Genomic DNA, 13563 nt, shown 5'->3' on the forward strand with positions numbered 1-13563 from the left:
ACTCCAAACTTCTGCAAGATGGTGCTCTTCAAATCTGACAAACTGTTTGACGAACTAACAAATACACTCAACGGTTCTCTATCAGTGAACTTCACACCATATTTTTTGCTTTTTTTAATTTTTCCAGAGCAGTGCACTAACACAAGAACACTCTCTCCCTCACTTGACATTGTGATAATGATCTCCTCAGCAACTACATTCTCACTCGAATATATATAGATTTTCATTATACATAAACCGTGGTAGGTTACAGGGTTTTATGATCATTTGAATGCCCTTCATAAACCGTGGTTGCCAGCCACGGTTTATGCTTTTTCTTCTTCATAAACCGTGGCTACCACCAGCGGTTTCTGCTTTTCATTCATAAAGTGTAAACCGTGGCTGCCTACCACGGTTTACATTGTGCATTTCCAACCTATAAAACCCTGCTGCCTCCCACGGTTTATGTGCATTTGGAATCCGTGGTTGGCTCCCACGGTTTCTATATAAATGGATTCAACGCAAAATGGTAACCAAATTCCAAATGTTGTAATTTGGTAAAGCTTTCATCCAATCATTTTATTTTGGAAAATTGCCCTATAGATATGTTTAGAATAGATATATAATCAATTTTCATTTAAGACTTGTGCATAAATTTAATCTCCATTCATTTTATTAATGTAAATTATCTTTTAAATTTTATTAATAAAAAAATAAAATATATGTATATTAAAAAATAATACTAAATCAATAATTATATATATATATATAATTAATATATATTTTATATTTTAATAAATATTTTAATACCTACAATGAATTTCGTGATTATATTTTATATATATATATATATATATATATATATATATATATATATATATATATATATATATATAATTGTAAAAGAAATATTTATAATTGAAAGTGTACTTTTACATGAAATACGATCACGTATTTCTATTTATGGTGACTTCTATTTATAGCTCTAATCTCGTAATTTATATTTATAGATTATTACAACAAGAAAGTACTTGAGAAAGGAAAACTTGAAAGGGACAGAACAGGAGGAGAACGATTATTTAACAGTGTACTTGAAGATTTTCTTATTTTAAAAAGGATATATTTAATTATTTATATGAATCATTCATACATACATAGATATGAGATCTTCTCCATCGATGCATCCAAATATCCAATAGCTAAATACAAGAATTACTTAGAAGTACTATTTTGGTCGTTTTTTTTTGAAAATTAAAATCGTCTTTAATATTTTTTTAAATAACGTTAACTTTAATTTTTTTTTTCATAAAGACAAACTTTTTCTTTCGTTTCTTTTTTTTTTTATTCCTACAAAACTCTTTGTCCATTTTTCGTCACTCAACATAACAAAAAAAAATCACTAGGATAGTTATGTGAAGTTTTAACATAGATTTTTTATTATTAAATCTGTTAATGTTGTAAGTATAAAAAGTGTTAAAGTTAGTCTCACGTAAAAAAAAGTAAGAAAGAGTGAGGAGTTTATAATATAAGAGACTCATTACGATCTCAAAATTTTAAATTAAATGTGGTGTTTTTTCATCTTATGTTATCTCACTTGATTTTTTTCAGTGGTCAAGAACTCCCCACGACGATCCAACAAAATCTGCATTGGTGAAAGATGGAGGTTGAAACTTTAACATTTTCTTTAATAATTAAAAATATTTTAATAAATATTCTTATTTTACATTCATATTAAAAAATTTAGTTTAGTCTCCAACTCATAGTGTCAATCTCCCAATTTATATTTTTCAAACGCAGTGCAAGTGAACTAGTTGGACTTTCTATGCCAAATAATCAAATTCTTAAACCAAATAATCAAATTCTTAAGCGAAGGTTGTTCATATCTTGCTTCCATATATACAAAGGCTCAGAATTAATTTGTGTCCTCTCCAACATAGAACTTTATGTTTCACTATATATTCAAGAGGAATTGAGGATGAAAGAGTATATACAACAAGAAATAAACTGAAATGGAGAGTAACCATCTTTTGATGTTACTTTAATTTATACGGATTGGGACATGTAACCACATTACTCATAATATATACAACATTTATTACTACATATCTTAATTTTAGTTGGGTCCAAATACATTAATTTAATAATATATATTGTAAAGTGACACTAACATAGTAACACTCAAAAGAAAACTAAATATTTATAATGAATTACAACTTTAAATGCTTAATTATTTGTAGGAGTGAAGTGTAAGTTCCAAAGGCAGCAATTGCAGTACCTACAAAGAAAATAGAGTAGTTGATGATCATTTCACACCCTAACTTCTTGTATGTTCCAGAAATCTTCAAGTAACAAACACTTGGCACTAGGAATGAAGCTGAGACACTTAGTAATGCACCCACGAGAGACATAAGGTATCCAAAAAATGGAACAGTGAGTGCAACAACCACAGTAGAAATGAGAAGGATGCTACTAACAACAACATGTGTAAGCTTGTGCCTTTTGTTGTAGTGATTTGGAAGCACGCTTTTTACGGCATCCACGATTGGTCTTAGCATGAGAGCATATTTGGTTATGGGGTTAACCAAAGTTGTGTATATTGCCACTTTTGAACTGATTTTTTCTTTTGGAAGGTTCAGAGTTATTTCTGATTCAACCTCTGATCCAAACATTAAGTATCCCAAAACTGCTGTTGCTGCATATACTAGAGTGCACAATGTGAAGCACACCAACAAAACCTGTAACAGAAGGTCAATTATAGTGTGAAGATGTAAATTCATACCGAAAATATACATATTCATGTTAAACTATAAAATCATTATCTAACAGTACTAGTAACACTTTTGATACCACACATCTAACTGTTTTCGGCCACGGAAACGTTTGGTAACTAAAGAAAATTAGCAAAAAACAGTCATAATTTGCCTTATTTAACATTCATTAATTGTTGCGACAATTAATGAAAGGCTAAAATTTTTTTTTGTCTCTCAAGCATTACCACAGAAATATATGTATATACTCTGTTTCCTTCAATTAAATTCTACTTAACAGCGAGTTAAGCAATGAATTACCGGTTAAAAACAAAAAAAAATTCTTACATTAGAGAATTGATGCTTGTTCTTCATGGAAGTGTAGAGACTTGGAAACACAGGGTGAGAACTGTAACAAAATGCATACAAGCTAACTGCAGCAGGAACTCCCTTCCAATTAAAGAGTACTCCTTTGCTATGAAGTTTTGTTCCATCAATTGTACCATTCCACAACAATGAACATAGAAATATAATTGATGCTAAGGCCCCAGTTGCTGACACATATGATAGAAGTTTACCTAGATCTTCTAACCATACCGTTGGGAGAATAATGAGTGCTGAAAGTAGAACAAAGCATTGTGTTCCAGTAATTCTCAATCCCCCAATATCCACATGAAAATGAGATATTAATTTGTTCAAGTTATCTCCTTCAAGAATCAAGTAGCCTGTTATGACCAAATAAAGTTCACAATTCATTGCAATGTTTACAAGTAACCTTCCTTTGTCTCCAAATGCTCTTTGACCAATATCTGGAAGAGATTCAATAGTGGAATCTTTGTCCATGCATCTTTTGATTAATAAGCCTGTGTAGCATGCTGCTATGGATATGAGGAACAGAAAAATTATGCTTAACCAACCTCCTGATGCTAATGCAAATGGTATAGACACTATACCAATTCCTGAAGTACAACAAGTGAAAGGGTTAAATTAGAACTTTCCCATTTGAGACAATTTAACTTGTAGATGAACTAATTAGACTTTATTTCAAATATTGGAATGGTTTGTGACTTGTATCATAATTGATAGATTGACAGATTTTAGATAAAACAAAATAATATAATTATGCTATACAGACCTCAAAAATCAATACCATATAAAGATATGTATTTAGTATTTATATAAAATATTTTGATCAGACACCAAAAAAATATATGAAAAATTGATTATGCTATTATAAAAAAATTTAATTATTCTGCTATGTCTAGTTTTATTATTCTACTGATTATTTTTTGTTAAAAATTTATGTGCAACAACATATTATATATACAAATAATATATAAACAATTTCTTTGATTTCATTCCAAATAATTTCAGCTGGGTTCATCAGTTTATATATTTTTTATAATTCAATCATTAAAGTGCAGAGGATGTAAATTTTAGGAAAATAAAATGCAATCATTAATCATTTTTATAGATATTTTCAAACATAAAAGTTGCTTTTGCATTTTATGTTAAAATTAAATTTTAAAACAATTATTGGCCTACCACCAGCAGCCGGGATGGTTGGATCATTGTCCCCGGCCGCTCCCCTCTTCAAAAAATATATAAAACTAGTCAAAAATGAAAAAAAAAACGAAAAATTTTACATCGACATCAATAATATTATTTAATTTGGCACTCCAAAAGAAAAAAAAAAAGCAAGGAAAAAAATAACTCTCTAATTATTTTTTTTTGGACACATAAAAAGACGTGTATATCTACTAAATATGGTATGATACGTCACATGCAAACATACTAATTTTAATTTTTTTATATGACACAAAGACATAATATATATATAAAATATTTTTTAAATATTTTTTTAATATTTTTTTGATATTAAAATACAAAATCATGTTATTAATATACCAACATCACATATAAGTATTTTTTGTCACGCTTTATCGATAAATCTCACAAAAGACTCATGCGTCAGAAATGTCAAAAAAGACTCGAACAATTTAAGCAACATCTTAAAATTTGAAAGATAGAAAAAGAAAATAATTTTTTATTATTTCCATCTATTATTTTCAACAACTTTATGCGTGAGTTGAGACAAAGTATTAATTCACATAAAGTGATCATTAAAAAGAGTGTTTCTTTTTCGTGAACTCCGGGGCTATAGGCCTGTAGCTTCTCCTTCCGTATCTTACTATCTTTCCTCAAATAATAATAATAATAAGGTGAATAATAATAATAATAATAATAATAATAATAATAATAATAATAATAATAATAAATACTAAAATCAGTAAATTTTGTGATTTATAATTATTAAATAATTATTAATAATATTTTTAATAATATAAAATTATATCTATTAATATAAAATTGTTCATTTTTTTTATTAGTTAAGTACTAATCAAATTTTAATAAAAGTGGTGGTCCTCTAAATTTTATCAATAATAATAATAATTAAATCAATCATATATCATCACTTTTTTTACACATATATGTTCAGTGATATTAAGTAAAAGTTCTCAAATTTTTATTTCAATTTTTAGATTTTTCTATTAAAATTTTTAAATTTGTTTTAAAAGAAAGAAGAAATAAGAAAAATAGGTGTTTAATGTCTACGAATATAGATATAAAGTTTTTGAAATAGTTAATTAATAGGTATATGTTTGTGAATATAAATTCCTCAAGTTGCAAACAGAATCCTTGAGTGAGTTTAGATATGATAGGCACCATAAACTAGATTACATATATGTGAGATGCATGCAGATCTCAAGTGCTCCCATATGCCATAGGATATACTAATTTGGAAACTTTTAATTAGAATATATAATCCATTCTCTTCACCTCTATATAATAACTAAGAAAAGAAAGCATAAGTATATAGTTGCTGATGAATAAATTTTGTACTTGACTTTAAGTCTCACTAAAAATAATGAAATACTATATATTCAAGGTTAATTTTTAGCTTTACTAGGAAGAAAATGAGAAAAAGAAAGTGGAATAACAAACCTGAAATGCCATTAACCCCATGGAAACAGGTTTTGGCAAAAGATGAGGTTCCACCATTGGTGGTAGAAGGGGACATTGTTGTGCTAGTAGACAGAGCTGCTTCCATGTTTGTTATGTGAATACAAAGAGGGTTTACAGTTAGAGGCAGGCCCCAATGTAATGATGTCACAAACACTCGCCATGGTGTGTGATATTTAAAGGCATCTTAGGAAGCTCCTAGCATGCATTAATTAATATTATTTATTTTTATTTTTTTATGATATTCTAACTTTTTACTTTTTCAAAGTGCATGCTGATATAACAGTCACTGCCTAGCTAGCTAACTCCACAAGATTCATGCAAAAATTCAATTTATATATATATATATATAATATATTTTCTACGATCTCGATTATTTTCTTGTAACACTTATTATTATTATTATTAGTTGGCTCATTTTCTTTCGTTAGGATGAATTGTAGAACTTACATTGACCACAATTCAGCGCAGTATGAGACAAGATTATTTATATATGGTGGGTGTTAGTTATGGATTTTGCTGTGAAAACTGTGAACCACACAATCCAATATATGATCTTATTCGACCTTAAACATCTCATTCACATTAATTGTATTATGATTTATGATATATAGTTAACTCTTTTAGGGGAAATTTCATTTTATTTTTTTAATTCACGGCACTTAAATCCAAACCATTTTCTTAAAGGGATAAAACATATGTCACTTGAACCAACTCTAATTGGTAATAATTAGTTATAGATTTAATATTTATGAATAATTATTGTTTAAAAATATATATATTATTGAACATTCAATTATGTATTTTTAATTTTTTTATACTAACAAAAGTAATTATATTTTACATTGAAAAAAGAATAAAACTTAATTGTAATCCTTAAATTAAACTCGTAGAACAAGTATAAAGTAAACTTGCATAAGAATATAATCCTTTATTTTTCTCTTTTGGTAATAAGAATATAGTCCTTTATTAACTGGATGATGACAGGTGGAATCTAATTTTTATTTTGGGACACATGTACAGATCAAGAATCTAATTTATCTTAGAGAGAGCATTTATTCTTCTTCGTTTGTTTGGATCGAAGCGGCCTCTCGTGCCTGTAAAATTTCTTTCTTGTTTTTGGAAAGTGAATAAATATAACACTAATTTTTATTGTTAAATCACCTATAAACTGCTAAAAAATTGTTAGAGAAGATTCATATGTTGACAAAAAAATAATAATTTTAAAATATCAAAATGATAAAAAAAATGTAAACATTGACATAAATAATAAAAGTTGAGATGGCAAATTAAATGTGAATATATACTTATATTATATAGTAAAATCTACATTTAATAATTTTGTCAACTTTTAAATTTTTTAAAATTATTCTTTTTCTTTCAACATTTTAAAATTATTTTAGTTAACATCTTAAATCTTTTGGCTTTATTAGTTTTTGTTTAACAAAAATGCTCCTTTGTATACTAAAAACTAGCTACAAAATTAACTACTATATATTATTTATATATATTTATATTATACATAGTTTATGTATTTTTTTAATTAAATAATTTGTTAACAAAATAAATAATTTTTTTATAATAAAATAATTAAATATACAATAAATAAATAATCAAACTTATTTATAGAATAGTATAATAAAAAAACTAAATATTAAATATATATTTCTACATATAATAATTAATTTTTTGTTTACACATTATTTTAATAAGTTATTTCAAGTTTCTGTCTCACATGTAAAACAACTGCTAGGAGCAGTGGCGGAGTTTGAAACGAAATTTTGGGGGCCAAATAGAAGATAATTGTCAAGATACTTTTAATATGGATCCCATTTAAGATAAGCTCGTCTAACCTCATCTCTCTGATTTGGGTAATATTGCCAAATTTGAAGCCATTTTTCAGGGTATCGTTCTAAAGAATTAAGGTCAAATTCATCAGATGTAACTCTTTAAACTTTTGAAGGTTGTATCTTACTTTTTTCGTGATTCATTAAAGTAGAAGAACTATCTACAGGTGTTAATATTATAAAAGTTATATGTTTTTCTTCTTGAATATTAGCTTTCTTCTTAAAAAATGCATCATCAACTCTTTGATTTTTTATGACTATTTTATATAAAAATTTGAATATATATCCGGTAAAATATGTAAAAAATAAATTAGAAAGACAAATATTAAAATTTATAATATTTATTGAATTTTTTTTATCAATTTATACAAATACAATAATATCAATACTTATTGAATATTCTAATATTTTTTATCATATAAAAATTAAATTAAATAAACAGTAAAATATAAAATAATATTAAATTACATAAATAAAAAATACCTAATTTTTTATATTTGAACTCAAAGGTAGAGAGAGTGTTGCTTATTGAATAGAGAGTTGTGAAATGCAATACAGTCAATTCAGTTCAAATCCAATAAGTTTTGAATGTTTAAAACTAAAAATTATTGTACAATAAAAGCAAAAGATGAAGATTAAATTTTAGTATTTTAAGTCATAATAAAATATTTGAGCAAACTAAACTATTTTTTATTTTTTAAAAAAGTATTACTAATTTTTTTAATAAAAGTTTGGGGGGGCCATGGCCACCCCTTATCTGAACTAAGCTCCGCCACTGGCTAGGAGGGTACTTTATTTTGACCCAAAACATTATTATTTAATGATTCGTGTAGAATAATTGATGATGAAAAAGAATTATAATCCTATAAATCTCAAATGTCCGAACATAATTATTTTTTATTACATTGATTGGTTCTGTCTGCGGAGGAGAATTCTTCCACATTAATTTATTCATAGGCTTACCTTTCTTGTTTTTTGTTGTCGATATATGGTTATAAGTTACAACATAAAATCTCAGACAAAAGAGGAATAAATGGATTATGAGATTAACAAATTTACATACTTCTACATTTCTGATATTAAAGCGACAAAAATTTTCAAACTATAAAGAACTAAAACAACCTTTTATTTGTTTATTATTCTTTTTTCTTTAAGTTTGACATGCGAAAAAAATATCAAATAATAATATGGATAAAGATTAAGGGTTAAGTACGATTTTAGTTTTTAAGGTTTAGATCAAAATTTTTTTTTTTTCGTTTCGAACCTTTTTTTGTATACAAAATCGTTCTTAAAATTTAACTTGGTTTTAAAATCATTCTTATTTTAGGGACCAAAATCGTATGATAATAGCGGCAGAAACAATGACAGAGGTGGATCGTTGACAGTTTCTTCTTCTTCCTTTTTCTCTTCTTCTTCTTCTTCTTTTTTCTTTCTCCTTTTGTAGGAGTAGAAACATTCTCTTTCTCCTATTTTTTCTTTTTTTTCTTTTTATAATTTTTTATTATAAGTAATTTGATTTAAAATTTTAATATTTAAGTAAAAAAGACAATTTTAAAATTTAGTTTTAAAGCTTAGAAACAATTTTACATAAAAAAGTTAAAAAAAAAAATTAACTTAAAACTTAGGAACCAAAATCATACTTAACTCAATAAATAACTACTAATGTGAATTCTTACACTACATATATACATCCAAGTTATATTATTACACTACACAATAACATATTCAGAAATTTTAAGTGGTAAAGGCAACTATGTAGTATATAAAAATAATAATAATAAATCATATAAAAAATATAAAAATATTAAATATTAAATAATTTTTATTTATTTATTATTACTATTAATATATTAATAATTAATAACGTAGTTATTAATTTAATTTTTTTATAAATTAAATACAAATAATAATAATAATAATAATAATAATAATAATAATAATAATAATAAATTTGAGTAAAAAAATGAAGGATATAAACTTCAATTAAATAAATTCATTAATTTATAATGTTATGGTAATGTTTTGTTTTTTATTAATTTAATTTAATATATATTTTTATCTTATATTTTTAGATATAAATTAGAATTTAATTTTAATGTATTAACAGTATAAAATACTTTATACAATTGTTCAATTACATATTTTTTTAAATAATCATTCACATAATCAATATAAAAAATAGTTATTTTTTATGATATTATTAATTCAATTTTTTATAAATTAAATACATAATAATAATAATAATAATAATAATAATAATAATAATAATAATAAAAAAGTTGAGTAAAAAAATCAAGGATATAAACTTCAGTTAAATAAATTTATTAATTTATAATGCTACGGTAATGTTTTGTTTTTATTAATTTAAATTAATATATATTTTTATCTTATATTTTTAGATACAAATTAGAGTTTAATTTTAATGTGCTAACGGTGTAAAATATTTTATAGAGTTATTCAATTACATCTATTAACGGATAGTTATTTTTTTATGACATGGCATTTTGTAAGGCGGCATTTGTTTTTGAGAATAGGATAAGATAAGACAAGACACTGAGAACAAGATACAATTGATAGAGACATAAAATTTAGTGTTCTTGTATTCTGTTTGATGATCAACTAAAACAAATTATGAAAATTCAATTTATTCTTATTTTTTTCATTCAAAAAATTTGAGAAGAAAAATATAATAATAAAAAAATAATTATGAAAAATTAACAAAAATAATTAAAAAAATAAAAAATAAATTACATCTCTTGTTAGTGTCTCTGTGTCTTTTCTGTTAAAATGGACATAAAATATACTAATTCGGACACAATGTCTCTGTCTATATCTCATCTGTCAAACATAATTTTGTATTTCTATATCCCTGTCTTAGTATTTCGTCCCTGTAAACAAACACAACCTAATTAAATGCACATGAAAATTTATTGTACACTGACAATATGTATCAAAATTTAATTCTAAAAATTAAAATATATATAAAATAAAAGAATTAGCTAATTTGTACTCTAAAAAATATGTTAAAAGTATAATAATAGAAAGCTTTTGAATTTTTAATATATTTAATACGTTAAAATATAAAAAATAATTTTTTAATGTTTTTTTCAAAATGTTTATGGTGTTTTTAAAATATATCCTTATGGTATAAGTTAACAAAATTTTGAATATTTTGACACAAAATTTAATAAGTCATTTTTTTTAATATGGGAGCACATTTAATTTTTTAATAGGAAGACATATATATTTGTACATGTACTTTCATATATTTTTTTAAAATATTAATAGGAGCAGTATCCTCACAAAGTAATAAGTAGAGATTCGGTCCTGACACTACATAATAATTAGTTTTCTTTTTTCATTGTAGTATTTTTAATCTGACAAGTAAAGAACTAATTTATTAAAGATCCGAACTCCGTTTAAAAATTTATCGTTAGCCAATAAATTACGGTATACACAAGACGTGATTCGAGTAAATTAATTACTTATTTAAGCAGACGAGTGAATTACTCACTCGACTAACCCAAATTGATTAATTACCATACCACATTTTGACTTAAACTCTTAAGGTAATAATTCTATAAAATTATTCTACATATTAAAAATAAAAAATTTTGGTGACATAGATAGGAAAATCATAAAGTTTGAAGAAGAGATCAAGAAGATAGACGACATGGTAACTAATGGGATATATGATGGAACGTTAGAGGTAAGAAGAAAGGCGTTAGTGACTTGCTGTAAGAAATGGTATGTAAGAAAAGAGTTGCATTAGAAACAGATGTCGCGATCTAGGCATACAAATGACATGGTCAAAATACCAGATACTTTCATAACATAGCTTCAACAAGAAAGAAGAATAACAGAATTGATGCACTGGTAATTAATAGAAGATTGGTAAGAAATCAAGTTATAATAAGATTGTTATCAAAGAGTTTTATAAGAAATTGTATCATCAGGAGGAGACTCCGATGGTAGATTTTAGGGATGGTCTGGTGAAGAAGATAGCTAAAGAGGATTCTATGATTTTAGAGGTGATGCCATCGGTTGAAGAAATTAGATAGGTAGTGTGGGACTATGAATCATCTAAGGCACCAGGAAATAATGGGTACAACATGAATTTTATTAAGAAATGCTGGGACGAGATTGGGACTGAGTTCACGGCAGCTGTGACAGAATTCTTTCAAACATCCAAGTTATCGGCAGATATTAGCTAGCTAATGTCACATGGGTTGCGTTGACACCCAAGTTCGTTAGGGCTAAGGAGATCAAAGACCTACGACCGATTAGTATGGTTGGATGTGTGTATAAAGTGATTTTGAAGGTGATGGCTAGAAGGATGAGATTAGTGATGCCAAGATTAGTTGGAAAGACTTAAAGTGAATTTGTCAAGGGTCAACAAATACTTGATGGGGCGCTTATTGCGTGTGAAACTATACATTGGCTCAAAATGAGAAAAAAAGAAGCAACAATAATCAAGTTAGATTTTCAAAAGGCATACAATAGAGTCAAGTGAAGTTTTGTGGATATTGTATTGCAGAAGATGAAGTTTGAGAGAAGATGGAGGGAGTGGGTTATGGAGTATGTTAGAACACTTTTATGTCAGTGTTGATAAATGGTTCACCAACGAAGCATTCAAGATGGAAAGAGGTTTGAGGCAAAGTGATCCATTATCTCCGTTCTTGTTTGTACTTGTTCTTGATGTCCTACATAGAATGGTTGGATAGACAGTTAGAAACGGACATATATCACCTCTATTAGTTTCTTCAGTTTGCAGATGACACTGTATTATTTTGTCCGCCAGATAAGGAGACTATTAAGAACTACAAGAGGATTCTGTGTTGTTTTGAGTTAATATCGGGGTTAAGTATTAATTTTGACAAATCTAGTCTAATCCCAATCAATTGTGATCAACAGTATGTATGAAGTATGTGCAGCTTGTTGGGGTGTAAGGAAGCTACTCTTTCGGTCAAATACCTTGGAATCTTGTTAGAAGTTAATTCGAGGTTGGTCAAAAATTGAAAGCCAATAATAGATAAAGTGGAGGAGAAGCTCAGCTTATGAAAATCTAAGGTGCTCAACAAAGTAAAAAAGTTGGTCCTCATCAAAGCAGTATTGAATAGCTTGCCGGTATATTATTTAAGCTTATATAAATTGCCAAAGGCTGTTGCTGAGAAATTAATTTCATTTAGAGAAGATTCTTGTAGAGCAAGGAGGATAGTAGGAATGGTATGGCTTTAGTTAGAAGGGAAGTGGTTTAAGCTCCAAAGAAGTTAGGTGGTTTAGGAGTCGAAGATGCGATGGTTCGTGACATAACATTTTTGTTTAAGTGGTGGTGGATGTTTTCAAAGGAGGAGTGTCCATTGTGAAAAAATATGGCATGTTCTTGCAATAACTTCAATCCTAATGACCTATTATCCACCTAGACATTACCTACTAGAGAGAGACTATGAAAGGATATTTATCAGCTATAGATTAAGGAGCAACATGTAAGAGAGAAAATGATAACTGTGTTGTCCATGGAGGTTGTGATGGTAGAAGAACTTGATTCTGGGAGGATGTCTGGCTAAATGGTAGTTCTTTGAAGGAAAGGTTTCAAGGTTCTTCTCGATTTTAACCCAAAAAGGATCTGTCATAGGGGGTTTGTGGGTTCTGGAATGGGTTAGAATATATTTGGAACTTTCGATGGAGGCGAGAGCTATTCCAATGGGAGTTAGAAGTAGTGAATCAATTACATGACACTTTGAGACCGGTTAAACTAGCTATTGACAGAGAGGACAGAGTTGTGTAGATGTTTGATAGTCAAGGCATATTTTCTACTAATTCATTTGTGCAGGTGTTGCATGTGGAAACGCTTGTGGAGGATGTGACAAGTTACAATTTCACTAAGACTATTTGAAAAGGCTTAGTTCCTCCAAGAGTGGAGCTGTTTGTCTAATTTGTTTTGATAGGTAGGATGAATACCAAGA

The 13563-nt window shown here is 27.1% G+C and overlaps 1 protein-coding gene across 1 annotated transcript; it reads right to left on the reverse strand.

Moving 5' to 3' along the window:
- Positions 1-2061: 2061 nt before the first annotated feature.
- On the reverse strand, positions 2062-5964 carry LOC130941657 (amino acid transporter AVT1I-like). The gene is made up of 3 exons (XM_057870215.1): positions 5733-5964; positions 3075-3685; positions 2062-2714 (listed from the first exon to the last, which is right to left on the reverse strand). The coding sequence occupies exons 1-3, from the start codon at positions 5836-5838 to the stop codon at positions 2187-2189; spliced, it is 1245 nt and encodes a 414-aa protein (XP_057726198.1). The 5' UTR covers positions 5839-5964; the 3' UTR covers positions 2062-2186.
- Between the last annotated feature and the right edge of the window lie 7599 nt (positions 5965-13563).

The sequence above is a fragment of the Arachis stenosperma genome, chromosome 7 (assembly GCF_014773155.1).
Source record: "Arachis stenosperma cultivar V10309 chromosome 7, arast.V10309.gnm1.PFL2, whole genome shotgun sequence".
NCBI lineage: Eukaryota > Viridiplantae > Streptophyta > Magnoliopsida > Fabales > Fabaceae > Arachis > Arachis stenosperma.

What these genes read in the sequence shown, in the direction of transcription:
- LOC130941657 (XM_057870215.1), bottom strand. Translation starts at nt 5,838, where the DNA reads ATGGAAGCAGCTCTGTCTACTAGCACAACAATGTCCCCTTCTACCACC. An exon ending in TGGGGTTAATGGCATTTCAG is followed by an intron (nt 3,686 to 5,732) that starts GTTTGTTATTCC and finishes GTTGTACTTCAG; the next exon opens with GAATTGGTATAGTGTCTATA. An exon ending in ACAAGCATCAATTCTCTAAT is followed by an intron (nt 2,715 to 3,074) that starts GTAAGAATTTTT and finishes CTTCTGTTACAG; the next exon opens with GTTTTGTTGGTGTGCTTCAC.